At 45.9% G+C, this 18,958-nt stretch overlaps 2 protein-coding genes across 2 annotated transcripts; one reads left to right on the plus strand and one right to left on the minus strand.

Moving 5' to 3' along the window:
- Window positions 1-3,615: 3,615 nt before the first annotated feature.
- Window positions 3,616-14,470, minus strand: LOC120835675 (uncharacterized). The gene is made up of 12 exons (XM_040204807.2): window positions 14,347-14,470; window positions 12,326-12,398; window positions 11,763-11,952; window positions 11,581-11,672; window positions 11,241-11,473; window positions 10,789-11,025; window positions 10,630-10,704; window positions 10,287-10,503; window positions 8,943-9,151; window positions 8,167-8,239; window positions 5,948-6,065; window positions 3,616-4,623 (listed from the first exon to the last, which is right to left on the minus strand). Exons 2-12 carry the CDS (start codon window positions 12,336-12,338, stop codon window positions 4,428-4,430), a joined length of 1,653 nt encoding a protein of 550 aa, XP_040060741.2. The 5' UTR covers window positions 12,339-12,398; window positions 14,347-14,470; the 3' UTR covers window positions 3,616-4,427.
- Window positions 14,471-14,551: 81 nt separating this feature from the next.
- Window positions 14,552-18,509, plus strand: eevs (2-epi-5-epi-valiolone synthase). The gene is made up of 5 exons (XM_040204808.2): window positions 14,552-14,709; window positions 16,050-16,683; window positions 17,183-17,422; window positions 17,578-17,830; window positions 18,037-18,509. Exons 1-5 carry the CDS (start codon window positions 14,567-14,569, stop codon window positions 18,123-18,125), a joined length of 1,359 nt encoding a protein of 452 aa, XP_040060742.2. The 5' UTR covers window positions 14,552-14,566; the 3' UTR covers window positions 18,126-18,509.
- The last annotated feature ends 449 nt before the right edge of the window (window positions 18,510-18,958 follow it).

Below are 18,958 nucleotides of genomic sequence, written 5' to 3' on the forward strand. Positions count from 1 at the left end.
AGCCGGCTTCTCGGCCTAATTCTCTGTAACGTTTCCTCATAGCCGCTGGGGAACATTATATGGAGGCAGGGCTTACAATACCATCAATATGCCCAAGACGACAATCGGACGTCTCATAGATATTAATGGAAGTGCAAATTAAATCAAAGTTGGAGTGCAGCTATCGAGGCTGTGATCAATGCCTTTTGCACAGTCCGATTTAATATGGGAATTGTAATTTGAGTATCCAAACAAAATGTGCATCTTAATGGGAGAGATGAAAGTAATCCCACATGGGGGCGAATAACACATTAGCTGAATTGTAATTAGAGAACTCGGAGTGCAATGTTTCCCCGGCTTCGTATTAACGGTGAATAAAAGCCTGATGCGTTTACAGCGTGATACCGGATGTGGACATTTGGATTCTTTTTTGGACACCTCTCGAGATGTCGTAAGAAGCATCTTTGAAAATAAAACCAATCATAATCATGTTTGAGAAAAGCACCAGTATCACATCTCATACAAACAGTGAAATCAAGGCAATGTGGCAGGAACACATCTGTGTTATTTCAGTCACGGCAAACAATTACAGCAAAACACATCAGGTCTGATTCAATGATGAACAAATACTGCGTTTTAAAGCCAAAAAGCTAAAAGGGAACATAAGTAAAGTAGGTGAAACACACACTGGCCTTCAAAGAAATGGTGTTTTTCCTGATAATGCAGCTTGACAAAGTCACTACGCTTGTGTTCATCGGCAAGCGGGCGAGTACACGTGAGCCCACGTGAAGGCAGCGCGGAGCACGAGGACAGCAAACAGATAAACAGCTTCCAATGAATAACACATGAGATAACACACACACACACACACACACACACACAGTCACACGAGACCACGAAAGGCTTTTCTGACTTGCCGCTTGATGCAACCTCTCGTGATCACAGTGAAACGCCATCAATAGATGGTGCCTCTATAAGGAGGATTAACTCAAAGAAATAGACATTGAAATCATTTGTTTTACAGTGTTTAAGGTTTGTGTCTTGGACGAACAGTTACAGTTGTGTTACATTTTGACAGGTCTTATGTGAGGAAGTCCTCGTGCCCAAACAGGGTCTGTCAGCAAAATAAGTCTTCAATCAAGTCAAAATATGTTTGTTCTAAACAGAGCGAAGTCACATAAGATAATATTCCAGTGAATAAAGTGAGTCCGCCAACAGACCAGCTGGTTCTAAATGTTCAGGGGTCAGGTGACATGAAGGCGCCACAGACTTCGTGAGGGTTCGGTTCTGTCCCACCGTCCAATGGTTCAGTGTTTGAGGCTCTCTGGCAGATATTTTGAGAGCTTAATGAACTCTTTCCGCGAGTCAAACTTGGATTCTGATTTTGCCCAAAAGTTATTGCAATGTGACCGTTTGCGGCGGTCTCAGCCAATCAGTCTCACCCATAGAGGCTCTATTCAAGTGGACGTTTCTGTTTGTGATTCACACTGTCACTTCACTGGGTTTGTTCTAGAATTTGAAATCTTTTGATTTTAATTGAACCATCTGTCTGTATTTGCTGTAACGCGGATCAAACCCGGCCCCTTACACACTCCACACAGTCACACTACATATTTCACCATAAACAGCACACTATGGCAAAGCCTGTCCATAACTATCCCTTTGTGACCCAGACCCACAACCAAGAGACCACTCAGTGAAAGACATTCGGTGTCATCATCGCCTCTGAAATTCACTTACAACTGATTGTTAGTCGTTAGCTTCTTACATTTCAAAGGCCAGATCTCCATCGACGGTTAAGGAGCAGCTCAGATTTATTTTAGGTTTGTTGTTTGAGCGGGTTTTCTTCTATTGGACAAGCTGCGGGTTTAAGAGGTTTCAATTTTTGTTTTGAAGCAAAATGACGATCAAATTTTTCATGAGGTAAATCAGTGAAATTGAATCATTTAGAAGTTCGCACAGGAACGTCAGCCCTTATTGGAAGATAAATGTTGACGTTTTCCTTTTGCACCGTCCTACTTTAGACAATAGCATTAGGGGCCTCAACTCCATTTATAAGGTGTAACATTTCATCCTCAAACGCCTCGCTGAGAAGGTGTAACAGGACGCCCTGATCCATCAATAAGAGTGTACTGATATTGTCAAATGTTAGTATGTCTTCCATCAACCCGTGTGTCCTTTTGGCCGCTCAGCAGCACATTGCCTCACTGTGCCGGTTCCCCCCCCGAACGCCTGCTGCTGTGAAATGTTTTATGCCGAGCATCTATCAACGTGTGAGGTCGCCAGCGCCCTTTATTTCTCTGTGGGAGAACTGTTTGGCACAACAGCGCTTCGTACAACGCAGTCCCGCTCGGCAGTGTAATGGTGGCAAAAGGAGGTCATAAATAATAGATCCAAGATTACTTACACTTCATGAAGCAGCCCACTGCATGGCATTCGAGGGGATATCACATTCTGCTGCAGAAACTATGGATGTGGTCCTTTTTATATAATTATAAAGGAAAACAAGGTCTCCGTAATATCGTGAAAAACATAACAGTTTTCATCCCTTCCAGTAGACTTTATTTGCAGCTACTATTAAAATAAATGAAAAATCACAAGGATGTTAACTGGTCCATAGATGCAAATACATTTTGGAATTGATCATTTATAGTGTTATAGATTCCTCTTTGCACTTCATTGTCTCCGGCCTCCAAAGGCTACTCGTATCTCCTCATGAAAAACGATTTAACTCACATTTTATGCATTTGAAATGTAACTGTGCCCTATCAAACCACTTTTAATTGAAAATGTTTTTATTCACCATCTCTTTGATTTGTTTCTCACTTTGAGCTGTTTGCACACTGGAATTGGAGGTGAACATATTCATATCATGCACGTAAGACCAAGTTAACCGTTATTACATTTAGATGGTAGCAAATAATGTGATAAGCTCTTATTGTAACACGTGACCCTTTTGTCTGCTGCCTGTCTTCATACTGCCCCTCAGTGGCAAGACGGCCCAACGGCCCGAAAACAAGACAATCTGCCTTTGTGAGAACAAGACCTTCCATGAACGCGCTGCGGCAAACTTTGATACTCTGCCGTCAAGTATGAGGATAAGAATCCCAATAATTTCTAATGTGCCAATGCAGCCGGAGATAAATAGCACAGAGCAGAAGAGATGATCAGATCTCACTCCATATCTTAATGGGATCCTCTCACGCGCCATTCCCATTAATGACCAATCCCTCAATTATGTAAATCAGCAACCGGTCACTAACAGTGAGAAGCTGAAGTTGCTCATAAACAGCAACAGTGTCACTTTGCAGAGGGCGCTAATTGGCCGCTACTTTTCGTATAATTACAGTGTCTGTGGTCCCGTCCTCGGCTGACCTCGCCTTCAAGTATTGTTTTTCAGCGCAAAAACTGTTAATGGAGCAATTAAGATGGCGCTCACAAGCACCACTTGCCTGGGACCATTTGACAAGAAAGAGCCGGAGAGCGGCGGCCCGGGAGGCTGTAAATCCTGCACACGGTACACAAGCTGAGGGTCAAAGGGCACAATGCAACTCCGCGGCATCCTGCTCGCCGGCTGGTCACCGGGGAGCCGACCCGCGTGGGGCTGAAATGACAACAAGTAGCAAACTCTGCAGCTGATTTGTTCCCGTTTATTTGGTCAGTTACACGTTCCACCTGTGCATGTACACATCCAAAGGACCTGCATCTTGGTTCATCTTAGTAGAAAACTGCAACTGCTTCAAAACACATTTTTGTATGACAGCGTGATATGAAAAAACAACAACCTGGACAATGTATATTCATGATGTTTAACACAAAATTAACATTTACCAAAAGTGTTTTGATTGTTACAGCATTGGAACTATAAAATAATGATAACAAAACTAATGACACCTTTCAAGAAACAGGTAGAGTTTTTCACAGTGATTTTCATTGTGCGTCTTTCTTCTATTTGACATGATGCACTCAAATGTTCACGCCATGAACACGTGACAGAAGAACGCAGCTACAGAAAGGTGAAGATACCTCCGTTCCGTTGGACCAACATGGGACAGGCTTTTGGGAGAAAAAGGTCTGGTAGACAAATAATGATTTGATCCCTTTTGAGGCGATGCACATGAGGTGTGCGATGTGCGTCGCTGGGACGACAGATTCACTTAAAGGTTCCACGCAAATCTAAATGACGCTACGACAAATGTATGACGTTGCAAACTTCTTATATCTGAATCATGGCACAATTCAAAGGGGATTAAACCCAAATGAGGTCCAACAGAAGGGGGGGGCTTTGCTTCTGTACACAGCAGCAGTTATCGCATCACAATACAGATTTTAACAAGAGAATCCAGCACAGACGGATGTGAACGTACCAAAGGGAAATACTCCCAGTGCCGCCTATTCCAGACACTAAGCAAACAGAAGAAAAGTTTCATCTCTCCATCTGCCCCCCTCTACCACAGACTTTGCCCACCCTCTATGACTAAGTTATGCCCTGTCATGTAGTCGGAGGCGTCAGATGCCAAGTAGACCACTGCAGCTTGCAGGTCTGTCACTTGAGCCAGTCTACCAGCAGGGATATCTGACAGCCAGCGCTGCACCAGAGGCCTCAGGCTCTCCGAGTGGATGAGAGGGGTGTCAACAATCCCCCTGAAAAGAGAGAGAGGATGGGGGAGAAAAACAAAACGCACACAATGAGACGAGAAGGCATCACCGCTCAGAACCCAGCGTTATTTCAGAGCCACCACTTTAGTGACAAAAACAAAGGCAATTACACTTTGAAGAAAAGGCGTGGCATCTCTGACGGGGTTTGCCGGCACATCGCAGAGCCCCCGGCTGTCACAGCCTTCGGTTACGCACTTACTACACGCCACTGGTGATTGAAACGTGCCTGAGCTCCTCTGATGTCGATACAGTATTTAGGTGGGATTTAGAAGAGAACAGGTGTTTTGTGGCTGCACCGGCGTCGAGACGAATACATGAATGCATTTCTCCCCCTTTCTACAATGAATGAGGTATCAAAGCTCACAGTGGAATACACATGTCACCACGGCAGCCTGCGCCCATTACGAGACGACTTCTGACTCCGTGACAGTGACTACAAGCCGCAAGGCCCAAATCACTGCGCCGCATCCTGCCGCCTTGATATGGAATTCCAACATTTCACTAAATTAGCACTTCCAAGTAGCGTGCGACACCTTGGTTAACGTATTCCACCTCAATTATATTTCTCTTCAGCTGCCCTGTTATCTGGAACCTTTGCTGGCAATCGGAGGTGCTGTTTTCCCTCAGCCAATTTTATAGATAATGCAGCTTATCGCGGCCGCGGCTAAAGTTGCCAAAGGAATCGGGCTCTAGTCAACCTCAGGAGCGCTAATTGTGTCGCCCCCCCCCCCCCCTTTTTTTTTGCATATTTACCGATTGTCACTTCAAAGAAATCAGCGGCCCATTGAGACGACTGGTTAGCGAGAGAGGGGAGGGGGGGTTATTGGGGGGGGGGGTTAAAGAAAGAGACAATTACTTCTCTGCAAATTAAAATGAGCAAACAAGCAGCTGATAAATAAAGGGGAGCGGGTGTGCGGGGGCTTTGTTCTCGGCTGTGACGGGGCCTGGCTTGCTTGCTTGGTGCCACCGTACGGATTTACTCAGGGATGGCTGTGACACACACACACACACACACACACACACTCCCCCCTGCTCAGCTTCATAGACAAACAAGGCGCTATTGTTGGAGTGAGGTTGCAAATTTGATTCCCTAATTGAAAAGAACAATTAGAGCAAGTGTTTGGTTGATTCATCCCTCAAGACGTCATCTAATTAAGCGCGCGTGTTTTGTTTGAGGACTTAAGTTGGTGCATCGTCCTCAAACGCGGCTCTTTACGGCAAAGCAAACGCTCTAATCACCACTTTGCTTTTGGCAGCACAATTTCCCCACAACGCTGTGGTTTTTGGCAGAAGAGAAGACGCCACTCACGGTGAGATGCAGTTGACACGAACTCCTCTGTCCATCCACTCGGCGCCCAGCGTCTGAGTCAGTTTGACCACTCCCGCCTTGGACGTGTTGTAGGACAGCTGCTTCTGCGGGTGGGGGACTGCAGGGCGGTAAAGAGAACCCGTTACCCTAAACGCACAGTTTGTTAACAATGGAGTGCACAGTTCTCAGGTGGTCATTTATAAAGACATTTTATTTTTAAGGAGTAATTTAATTATAACTGAGAAGACACACATTGTATTTGCATCTCCTGCGGTTTCTTGTGGATCCTCATAAAAAGCTCCTCCATTAGCTGCTGGGGACTCGAGGACAAAGTCACGGAAAATAAATTGCTCATAATGTCCAGTTATGCTCCGTCCTCAGCAACAAAAGATGGAGCCATTTGTTTGCCTTGACCATCACAGATGCTGCACGCTGCATGGGACAACGGGACAGGGGCTCATTTTCTGCTGGTTGATTAATCATCACGAGGAGCGCTCCGAGTTACATACAACTTTAGTAGTTAACCTCGTCACCCGCCGATCTGACTGCCAAATGGCTTCAGTGTGACGCCGGGATGATGAATACCGGCCAGCTGCGCAGAGGCAGGAAGCCTTCCTGGGGGGGGGAGGCCCGCGCACATTATTTGGATGAAGAAAGGGAGAAATAAGTAATGTATGTAAAAAAATAAAATAAAAGTGTGGGGCAGCTGCTCCGTGGGGGGGTGGTGCGTGGAGCGGAGACGGCGGAGGATTGGAAGGTTGGGCCGGGCTGGATAAGGGGAGGCCGGGACCTCAGAGGAGCGGAGCCCAGGGCTTACACGCAGATTGAAGGTGAAATCCGACTTATCAGGACAGGAAACACAGCTCAAAACGCCTAACAGCACTAATCCTCGCTCCAGACCTGGTGATACGGCCCCAAAATACCATTCAGAAAATGCCTTCATCCTTTAAATAAACCCGCATTGATGTTTTTCGCACGTCTTAAAGAGCAGTAATCCCCGAGAAGGGAAAAGGGCGGCAGAGGGAGAGCGATCTCCAAAGCCCTCTTTAACATTCACCCCGCTGCTTATTGCCCATTTCAAGGGGGAGAAAACATCCTCTCTATCAGGCACGCCTCTCCGTTTGAATTCCTGCAGAGTTCAAATGATGCACTGGTTTCCCAGGATGGCGTGGCCGCTGTAACGGACGCTGTAACGGACGCTGCGATGGCGCCGAGATCCGCAGGTGACACGATCCCCGTGTAAGGTCACCGCGCAGCCGACTGTGATCGCATGCACAGGATTCTGCCTTTCAGGGGGGCTTTGTGCTGCCGGCGGTTATTCAGAGACAAACAGAATTGGTGTTCGATGGTATTGTGTGTGTGTGTGTGTGTGTGTGTGTGTGTGTGTGTGTGGGGTGGGGGGGTTGCACACAAACACACACTTCAACTTTTGTCCGTCTGTTGAAGTGTGTGTTTGTGTGCAACCCCCCCACCCCACACACACACACACCAACAGACGGACAAAAAGCGTCATTTAATTGGGCATTTACGGTTTCTACAGGTCCTGTCTGATTACACATTATGACAATATTATAACAGATGTCCGGACCAATAAAGCAAATTCCTGAAGGACTGTACGTAATGTGAGTAATGGATCAGGCCTATTTACCAGCATGGCCCATATGGCGCCGCGGTTTACTGGCGAATTGACAGCTGATAACGTGTCGATGTTCCTCTGGAGGAACCTGTTGGATCGGAGGGGGGTGGAGGGGACATCAGAGGCTCTTTCTGGGGCTCGCTCTAAACTCTGAGAGTCTGTTCAAACAAGGCCGCGGGCACAGGAACACAACCCTCCCAAGATGGACGTCAGGTTCCACATCCTGCAGACGGCTCCGCGGAGACAGGATGTTTATTATGATGCAAAAGCGCCGGTGCAAGACGCAATCACAGACACTCCCCTGCTGTGCATCACCATACAACAGTTAACTGGGGTGAAAGGTCATTCTAAATTATCAATATATATATATATATATATATATATATAACATAATTTTTCCTCTTTTCAACTAATGTAATGGTCCAAAGTCAGTTCTGACGACTGTCGCTGGATAAAAACTATTTCATTTGATCGCTGCCCTCTTCCTCTCCCTCCCCCTCTCGACCAAACCCTCCACGCGAAACGGAGAGATTAAAAGCAGACACGAGGGGCTCCAGGGAGAAGGTGGGGGAATAGAACTCACCTATTAGACTGGCCATAGAGGCCGTGTTGATAATCTTGCCGTATCCTCGCTTCAACATCACTCGACCTGCTGCCTAAGGCGAGGATTCAGGGGGAAGAGGCACATTAAACACGTGTGATGTGCTGCCGTAAGCCGGAGCAACACAAGACAACTCGCTCACCCTTTGAGACACAAAAGTGGTTTAACCACCCTTAGACACACACACACACACACACACTTAGTTTAGAATACATTTTAGTCTCGACAGAGCAGCTAAATCTTAAAGGTAAATAGGTTGCACTTTAACAAGTTCTGACACAAACAAACGTTATCAATTTGCTTCCTTATGCACAGTTTCTCTGGCAGAATTGTTTTTTTATAAATAATAATATCTATGATTACTAATTCCATCTAACTCTCCATTATTCATACAGAACTAAATGTAATTATGTAAATAGGAATAAACATGGAGCTCTGTGGTTTTGCATCATTTTTGCCTGCTGAGCAGTGAGTTTGCTTCAATGATGAAGAAAAGCATTAATTGATCCTTTGTGTATTAAGAAAATGATGCCACTTCTAAAGCTACAAATACCATTTAAAAGCTGTATTGGACTAGAGACACACATGTGTTTTAATAACTAGAATCAGATAAATAACAAATCCCACACACTTTTTACATTAGAAGTCGTTGCTTGTTAAAGTTCCGTAAAATAATTTCAGCAACAAACCAAAATATACCTTAAATAAGTGATCCATGCACAAGTGTACCGGTGTGCGTTCCACAGCTGCTGACCCACCTGACAGCACATGAAGGTCCCCCTCAGGTTGACGTTGAAGGTTTGGTCCCACTCCTCCAGGCTGGTGTCTTCACTGGCAGAGTTCATGTTGATGCCGGCGTTGTTGCAGGCGACGTCGATTGACCCCCATCTGGAGACAATGCTGTCAATCATCCTCTGAACGTCCTCCGACCTGCTGATGTCGGCTGTGATTGCGACGGCGTTGCTGCCTGTATCCCAAAACACGTGGGCCCGTTAGAGTTACGGTGGACATCTTGTGCAGGACACAAGCAACATTTTACAGGTTGATTTGATAAATGAGAATGTCGTTGGTGACGTGTGAAAAAAGTTGTTATAATAAATACTATTCAAAACGTTTTGCATTGATTGTTTCTTGGGGAAGAGATTTTCGGTGGGTTGAGAGGAACAGTAGTTTACGCTTTAGTGTGCTGCCACCTGCTGGTGGGTCCTGAGCACACGCACACTTAACGCAAGTGAACAGACCCCGTCTGCATGGACGCACATCGGGACTGAGGAGGTGCTGCTGTTCCACCAACTACTGCCTGAGTACCGAGAGGACCGAACGCCGTCCATCTGCCCGTCTGTCAGGGCAGACGGACGGCGTTCACCGGTTCCACGTGGAAATGAATACACTCATTTTCCTTCAGGAGTCATGAGATTGACAGTTGTTGTATGTACATGTTGACATGTACAGTATCACCACTTGTAGGTCTTCATCATACACAACCGCATCTGAACCAATCATTTAATGATGCACTCCCTGATTCGGCTGTAGTGTCAATTAAATATACTGTAGAAGCAGAACGCCGGGTCCATTTGCCATAAATCATGTTTTCTTTGTGAAAAAGGTACTTCACTTTTCAAAGTTTTGTTAATTAAGTTTGTTAAAATGACATAACTTCAAAGGGAATTGAATTATGCTTCACAAAGGAAGCTGGAGCTTAATACTAATACAGAAAATACACAGTAGAAGTCACACCAAACTAACTAGGTAGTATTTTATTTTAGGAGAGACAAAATGCACGAGCTGCATCTTCATTAATCAATATTTTAATAGTTGATTTTTTGTTTAGGAAATGACAAATATGGTCAGTTTCCAAAATGTCTAATGTGAGAGTGGTTCTTCGTATCTGACAATGAGCGTGAACTGAATCCCTTTGGGTTTCGGTAAGTATTGTTTGAAGCAGTGATCACTATTCTCTCAGTGAGCTTCCCACTACCTTCCCAAGCGCGACCCCGGTGACCTTCAGCTAGCGTAAAAATGTGAAGGGCCCCTTTAGGCTTAAAGGGCCCACTGGCCCCTTTAAGCCTGCGTCGGTTGCATCAGCACAGCTTCCTCTTCACCTTTGAGGAGGAGCTCTTTCGCCACCGCCTCGGCTTTATCTTGGTCCCGGTCCACCACGGCCACTTTGGCGCCGGCCTCCCCCAGGGCATGGGCGAAGGCGCGGCCTATGCCCTGCCCGGCGCCGGTCACGTAGGCCACCTTTCCATCGAGACGCAGCCGATGGAGAATGGGGAGCCCCTTGACCCCGCGGAAAACCTCGTCGTCTGTTATTTTACTCTGCGCACAAAGAGACGCGATAAGCAGAGCGGTTCAGTGAGAGCGAGGCGATCGCAGCGATGGCGCAATCACGTTTGATCCCGCGGATTCGTGGAGGTTCGGTCACTGGGGTTATCCAAACAGTACCTGTGTCCTTGCACACTCGGAGGCCGTAGATACCCGACGGATAACGCTGATGCCGTCTCTCAGAGGGATAATGACCTTTGACACAAGAAGGACATTGTTACAAAACCCCAAAAAAGCAGCAGGCACAAACACGCATATGTGAGCACGTGTGAAATGTACCTGCTCAACACGTGGGTCCTCACACACAAACTGGTTGAACTTTCTGAGCGCCAGTCCATTGCTGTCCGTTGTGTCTTTCAGATAAACCTTGGCTTTGAACAGCGAGTTATCGACACATATGACCCCTCGCAATGTCACCAGATTGTTGTCCAGGATGAAGTTGTAGTAATTGATGTAATTGTCCTTGTCAGCATCAATGAAGACCACGTCAAACTGCTCACCTGCGGCAGCCAATTCCTGGAGGAGACTAAAAGTTATTAAAAACCGTCTGTGTGCCCCGCAGCATGTTAACTTATTAACACGCACACATGGAAAGAAGAGTCCGTGTTAACCGGCCTTCTGTCCTTATGCAAAGCACCCTAAATAACACAACCCATCTACCACTGCAAGACATTCATTACAGCAAGATGCTCCTCTGCGTTTCCTAAAGCATTATTAAATGATGGTCTCACCCTCAGGGTGTCCATGGCGGACCCCGTCCTCACAGTGATCTTCCTGCCATGTGGAGACTTGTCAAAAATGGGCTGAGCGAAGTCTTTGAGATACGGCTCCAGCTCGCAGGCGACTAAGCAGCCGTCCTCGGGGAGACCTTCGGCCATGGACAGCGCGCCGTAGCCGGTGAACATCCCGATCTCTAGAACCCGCTTAGCTTGACTCATGTGGATCAGCATCTTCAAGGTCTGGCCTGGCACAAAGAAAAAAAACAGACACACACATCCGACAGCAATGATCCAAACAGATGAAAACACGGTAAATAACGACCGTGTGGAGGCGAGCATGTCAGTGACAAACCTTCAACATGTCCAGTGATGCACTCCTTAGGAAGGCGGAATTTAGTTTTGCCCTCCTTGTGCACTTGATCCCAGTCATGGGAGACGGTTTTACTGCAATGAGAGACAGTGAAAGACAATATTAACACATCCAATCCCACACGCAGCATTTTTGAGTGACAGGTGCAGGAGGGCAGCACATACTTGTAGAGCTCTGCCAGAGGTTCACTTTGCTGTGTGCTCATGGTCTCCAGGTAGACGTCCAGGCCGCTGGCGATGTCCAGAGCCTTCTGCAGCGGGCGCGTCACCTCCTCCGGCACCGCGCCGCTCGCCTCGGCCGCTTCCTTAGCTCTGGTCAGGAGATGCACGAGGACCTCCAGCGGGGTGTCGGGAACTGGGGGGGGGGGGGCATGAAGTTATTCAGTCTAGAGCAGCTCCAGGGGATGTAGGCGAGGAGACATGCATTATAATAACACCATTTTCTAAAGGTTTTGGTCTGTGACTTTTTACTGAAACCGATCACGTGTAATAAAAAACAAATCATGCCACAATATATGAACCTAAATGTGACGTGCGTATCTTAACCGTGCGCGCCATTCACCCGCATTAAACCACGTTCACACACAAAGACGCGCGTGTCACGTTATGGACTTTTTACATCGCGGTCCGTATTTCATTCGCGTCTCGTGGTGACGCGGACCAGGACGGACGCACGGACGCACGGCTCCATGAGCCTCCCCGGGCCGTAATGGAGTAATATCACGTACCTTTTTCGGACATCGTGGCGCGCGCGTATGGGCGGGACGATCTCGGGCACCTGTCGGCCGCGGTGCAAGTCGCCTGCAACGTGGTGGCAGACTTTTGGTTATATCACCACTGCTATGCAGAGCCTTGCGTAAAGGGGGCGTGGCTTGTGGCTTACACAACAGGTGAAAAAAAAGCACGTGAGAGAGTTACGGTTACGACACCGTCAGCCGAATTAAGGTGGGGAAGTTTCATTCAAACTATTACCTCCATTCATCTCAGCGCTACATTGTTCTATTATACTACATTATACTATACTGCATAGTATATACAGTATACAGTATAGTATATAATACAGTATAGTATACAATACTGTACTACACTGTACTATACTATGATGTGACATTGGGAGCATTTCTACTGCCTGTTGCCAGTGTTTACCTGTAACCTCCTAACAGTTTGCTAACAAGTGGACACATGCAGGAACATGCAAGGGAAGGAGAACCGTGGATTACACACAGGGGGTGGGGGTGTGGGATTCATTCATTCATTTTGTATATGTAAATGAAGGGATGAAAAGAAAGATGTGGAATTTACCACATATTTATTATGGGAAAATAGTAAATCCAAAAAGAGAAGAGTTGCATTTCCAAAAAACTCATTACACACCTGTACTTCCATATTTTTTCCGACTTGTTTTGCAATCAATATTTAACTGGAACAATAAACTGTTCAATTCAATCCCTTTTTAACTGTTGAACCAAAATAAAATAGTTGTAGCTTAGAATATGCAGACTGCCGTTTGCTGGTGTGGGTCTGCACAGTGTTAGAAACCTTTTTTAAACTCTCACAGTGTGAATCACTTTGATCAAAACAGGTCATTTTGTTCGACACGACGCGTCTGAACATACTTCTTATTCACAGGGAGCACTTCTCCACCCAGGTGATCCGCAGGAACGTTGCATGGCACTGAACGATTATTTAACCAAACAATGTCAAAGGGCTGCAAGAATTCGCCTCAGGCCGTGATGTATTTGTTGCCCCTCACAAGCTGCAAGGTGAGGCATGTCATGGAGACGACTTTCTTTAGTTAAAATGCATCAAAGAGGGGCCCAGTTTTCCTCTTTATGTGATTCAATCCAATACCTGGAGGGTGTTGACGCAAATAATAGGTGCGTTTGAGAGAGACAGGATTGGCTATGAGTGAAGAAATGAACAGTTAAGTTTGGTAGCAAACGCACAGTAAAGTTTTAAGTCTGGGAACAACTGTTGCAGCGCCTGAAGACCCAGAAATCGATGTTCTTCTCACTGCATGACCTCTGTGCGTTTGCATGTGATTGAAGAAGAGAAATCTAGAACGACGCATGTTAAAATAGCATTATAATATTGTTGAATTCTTGATTGAAGCCGTCCTCAATGAATGGACTCAAACCAAACTCAACTGCGTAGCGTGATACAGTCCAGCCATGTACCTGATCTCAGGTCTGCACCTGATGTCTCTCTGTGGAGGTATTTAAAGCACCGTATGAAAGCTCAGCGCTATGATACCTTTGAGGCCCCGGTTGTTGGTATTTATTTTTGACAGCACTGTAAGTGGGACAGACAGCACAACAATCAGTCAGTCGTCGGCTGGGAGGGAATGCTGTGCCAGAGAACAGGCCCTTCGGTTGCTGCACACACAAAAGGTTGCATGTCACGTGACTGTGGCAGATTGAACCATGGATAGTACGGGTTTCCGGACGCCTTTTGAGCTTCATTAAGATGAATATAGAATTTTTATATGTTGTGTGGTCTAGGATTTGTTATCAGGAAAAGAACACTTAAATAGTGACTTTATTTGGCAATAGGAATGGTGAAAGATGTAATAGCTGCTTATCACCAATTCTGAGAGAGAAAGAGAGGTTAAAAACAAAAGGGCAAGATGAAGAAAAGAAACAACTTCAAATAAAAACCAATTAAAGATATGTATATATATATATGTGTATATGTATATATGTATATGTCTTTGTTTTATGCATAGCAAGTTATTTAAGACGATACTCACAGCCTGATTCGTCAGTCAGAAGAGCAGGTGTTACCTCACAGTTACACAAAACTTGTATAAGTCGGTGCACGTGGGAGGCAGACGGACGGCGATGCTCCTCCCTTGGCCAGGGGGCATTCTCTAACAGTTACACACTACTTAAAGAGTCCTATGGTGCGCTTCACATCAACGCTGTGGCTGCTTCTGTTCAGCCCTGTTAGGTCCACTTACCACCACGATAATGGGAAAAGGCCATCTTAAAGGGAACGATTCCAAAGAAAAGAAAACTGAGTTTAGTTTAGTGCGCGTCATGGGTACGTGGAAGTGTAAACTGGGACACAAGGTCAATAAGGACACAGCTGACTGTGTTTCGGCTGCAAAAATGTGAGTATTACAGTAATCTTTAGCATTATTTGATTAAAAATAAGTAACAAGCAAGGCTCAATATTTGACATAAGACAGATCTTTATGAAATTAGACTGCAACAAATACTCTGGATTGATATACAGTAGTTAAAAGCACAGTACAAGTGGTTTCTATACAAATTATTGCATTCAATAATAATATTGTATTCAGGCATACAGAAGTTGAGATTAAAATCTATCGCTTTAGTAGCTTCCTTATATTTTAACATACCTGTGGTTGGAGCTCTTGTGATGTTGTAAGATGCTGTCCGGGGGAAAAATCTGACTAAACTACTTAGTTGATGTTGTGGTTGTAGTTGAGGAAAGTTGCCTTGTGGCAACTAATTAACCTGCTAGTAGAAAGCCTTTGAACCGGGGTCTCCAGGTTCAACGTCCCATTCTGTGGAGCCATCCACCCTGCTTGACCTCTGATCCTTAGAGGTTGGACACCTCTCATTTTTGGCACTGTACATCATTTTACATCACTCCCATAATTCTTCTCTGTCAAAAAACATTAATTCTGTTATCCTTATTTGAGCCAAAATGCATTGCACCACTGTGCCAACTAGTAGAAACGCATCACCTTTGTTTAAAGTTCAAACACATATAAAAGGCTGTTGGTTGGATATTTTGCTGATTGGAGCCATTATAATTATCAATCATTATGTGGTCAAACAAGAAACGCTGCTTCTCTGCTGCACCTTACTGATACTTTTCTGCTCCGTGCTCAAGAGCCTCGGGCGTATCAATGAGTGGAGTTGGACCTGTGACTTGCTGTCACAAGTAGCAGTTCTGTCACCTTGAAAGGAATGAAAAAGTACTCCATCTTCAGGGAAATTAATTTAGCTGTCAATCAACACTTCGAAAGGTGTGTTTGGCTTAAGATCAGTCCATACATGTAGGAGTTGGGTTAGAACTAGTTGTTGGCGTGACTATTCCAAGTACTGTTGTGTGTGACCTAAGGAAACTAAAAGGTGTTGGATTAAGATGAAGAGACGGGAATGCAACAAACAAAAGTACTGCCATGTAAGAAAAAAAGCCTTCTGACACTGATCATAATGCCAAAAATAATCATAACACACTGTTGATCTCCCCATTCTGTGCGTCTGGTGTATGTTTGTACCTTCATTATATTCAGTCTCCAGAAATGGGAAATCTTTTTAAAGATTTCAGTAACATCAGTGTTGTACTAAACTGCATTAGTTTTGTGATAATGAACTGGTGTGTGAAGAGCACAAAGTACACACAAAATGTACACATGACATCAAGTGTTACTCGTGCCAACATCATGATTACTTTGTTCATGTGTTTTTGTGGCAGCTATGAGAGCATCACAGAGCAGGGCGCCAGTTGGACGGTGGTCAGCCCCATTGTGTTCACCTACAAAGTCACTGAGACTCGGCACTTGCTGGACCCGAGCAACGACACGCTCCTGCTGGGCCACATCACCGACCCGCGGCAGCTGGACGACATTCAAAAATCAAACAAGCCAATCAAACGCTTCCTGGTCGTTGACCAAGAAGTCTACACAATCTACGGTACAAAGATCACTGCATATTTAGAGGCTAACAATGTTCTGTACAAGATCTTGTCTTTACCCACCACTGAGGAGAACAAATCCATGAAAATGGCCTTGAAGATCCTGGAGGAGATCAACAACTTCTCCCTTGACCGCCGCACGGAGCCCATTATCGCCATTGGTGGCGGCGTGTGCCTGGACATAGTGGGCCTGGCCGCCTCCCTCTACCGAAGACGCACTCCGTACATCAGGGTCCCGACCACACTGCTCTCCTACATCGATGCCAGCGTGGGGGCCAAGACGGGGGTTAACTTTGCAAATTGCAAGAACAAGCTGGGCGCCTACATTCCACCAGCCGCAGCCTTCCTCGACCTGTCCTTCATGCAAACGGTTCCCCGACGACACATCTCCAACGGGCTGGCGGAAATGTTGAAGGTACGTCAAAGTCCCTGAATGTGGAATCTTTACCCGAAAAGTCGATAACCGTAAATATGAACTGCTTCACAGCGATAAAAGCACTATTATTGCCCGTGGCTCTGACCCAGCAGACCACTGGGCGTGTGGTGGGGGAAAGGTTCTGTACTTTACCTACGCAAGTTTCTTAACAAACATTGTTAGTAAGTTCTTATTAAAATGAGACCACGTGTGCATTTTACTAACATCTGCTGTGAACATGGAAGAGAAGAAATGTGTTCATGCGACGAGCAGAAACGGACGCCTCCCTGCCACGAACAAAACTAGTGCTACAGGTGAAACCAGAGCGTTTTAGCTTGAAGCAAACCGGGCCACATACCAAGCACTGGTATTCGGCGGGGGGCGGGGGGAGAATGTCGTGGCAGTTTTAAAGCCACTAATCTAGAAGTGAAGTTATGTGACGTAGCCTTATTTGCTTGTGTTTGGGTTGCTCATCCATTCCTCCTTTGTGCTCCTGCAGATGGCCCTGATGAAACACAGAGGCCTCTTTGAGCTTCTCGAGACGCACGGCCGCATGCTGCTAGACACTAAATTCCAGGCCGACAACAGCGTGTACGGAAACCACTGCTTACAGGCGGCATCGCAGGCGACTCGTATAGCCATTGTAACCATGCTGGAGGAGCTCGCCCCCAACCTGTGGGAGGATGACCTGGACAGACTGGTTGACTTTGGCCATCTCATCAGCCCAGCATTAGAAATGGTAATGATGCCTCATGGCAAACCTGGCTCAACACTATATGAGGCATATTGTATGTATTTGATTCTGTGTAAGTCCGTAAAACTTGCAGGAATAAGGTGGCCATTCTATTCTCAGGGCAAATATCCACATGCTCACACCATCTCTTTTGAATGCAGAACGTTCTCCCATCTCTGCTGCACGGGGAGGCAGTGAACGTCGATATGTCGTACATGGTTTACGTGTCCAGAGAGCGCGGCCTGTTGACAGAAGACGAAAAGCAACGGATCATAAGCTGCATGCTGGGCCTGGAGCTTCCGGTCTGGCATGCAGCGTTTACCATGGAGCTCATACAGAAGTCTCTGCAGGATAGGCTGAAGCATTCGGGAGGCCTGGTCAGGATGCCTCTGCCGGTTGGTCTTGGGAAAGCGGGTAAGGATCACTTTAACTGGTCATGGTAGGGCTGGTTGGAGAACTATTGCTGGTGTGTTTTCACCTCATAAAAGAGGCACCAGGCTGGGTTTTAATAAAGGACAACCAATTTAAGATTAATTTGACATAGTTATGATTTGTATGCAACTAATATATTAATATTGTATTTAAAGCATTTTCTTTTGCTCTCCTTTCTGTCGTTGCAGAAATTTCTAATGACACACCTTGTGAGATCCTGCACAAAGCTTTTGTGAAATGGTGTGATGAGCTGAGCGGCCCCTCTGACAGCAACTGACTAACCTGAGATTACCACAGTTTTTACATTTTGTATGTACTGTAGGTGTATAAGATCCAATTCTGGTTTTGTACGCGTAGTAGTACTTGTAGTTAATCTTCGAATTGTATGAATATTATGTATTTTCACTTCATGGCATCAAGATAACCTCATTAGCAGTGCTACAGGCAGGCAGCTCTCACTTGTCAGCAAATTGTCACAATAGCAACATGAATCTTTAAGTGTTTCAAAGCAGCACAATCAGATGGAAGTAAACTATATATAGACATTCACTTCTACTTAAAACCCCAACACTTGTAACCAGCAACTTACCAACTACTACACCTACAAGTCTCTGAAGTCTATTTGAAACCATCCTCATTAAAGATTTGTTCAGTTATCAAATCATGTCCTTGTGTTTTAGTAAGTTGTCGCTGACATTCTCCTACTTTCATCTATTTTCTTTCAATGCTATTTTGTTTCTGCTTTTAAACAACAAGGCAAAGGCCAAACTGCTCACAAATGAGTCTGACGTAACGTAACGTCAAGTTATTAAACTTGAATGCGCATTTCAACAAAGGCCTAGTGTGAAGGCTGTAGGGGCCTCCAGTGGGCTGCAGTGTGTGGAGGCTGTAGGGGCCTCCAGTGGGCTGCAGGGGCCTCCAGTGGGCTGCAGTGTGTGGAGGCTTTAGGGGCCTCCAGTGGGCTGCAGTGTGTGGAGGCTGTGGGGGCCTCCAGTGGGCTGCAGTGTGTGGAGGCTGTGGGGGCCTGCAGTGGGCTGCAGTGTGTGGAGGCTGTGGGGGCCTGCAGTGGGCTGCAGTGTGTGGAGGCTGTAGGGGCCTCCAGTGGGCTGC

Source organism: Gasterosteus aculeatus, chromosome 17 (genome assembly GCF_964276395.1).
Source record: "Gasterosteus aculeatus chromosome 17, fGasAcu3.hap1.1, whole genome shotgun sequence".
NCBI lineage: Eukaryota > Metazoa > Chordata > Actinopteri > Perciformes > Gasterosteidae > Gasterosteus > Gasterosteus aculeatus.

Excerpts from the sequence above, each read along its gene's own strand:
- LOC120835675 (XM_040204807.2), bottom strand. Across the intron at positions 11,474-11,580 it reads CATCACTGGACATGTTGAAG|GCCAGACCTTGAAGATGCTG; the intron begins GTTTGTCACTGA and ends TCTTTGTGCCAG. Across the intron at positions 11,026-11,240 it reads CCGCCATGGACACCCTGAGG|GAATTGGCTGCCGCAGGTGA; the intron begins GTGAGACCATCA and ends AGTCTCCTCCAG.
- eevs (XM_040204808.2), top strand. The coding sequence starts at position 14,567 with ATGGGAAAAGGCCATCTTAAAGGGAACGATTCCAAAGAAAAGAAAACT. Across the intron at positions 17,423-17,577 it reads TCAGCCCAGCATTAGAAATG|AACGTTCTCCCATCTCTGCT; the intron begins GTAATGATGCCT and ends TTTTGAATGCAG. Across the intron at positions 17,831-18,036 it reads GGTTGGTCTTGGGAAAGCGG|AAATTTCTAATGACACACCT; the intron begins GTAAGGATCACT and ends CTGTCGTTGCAG.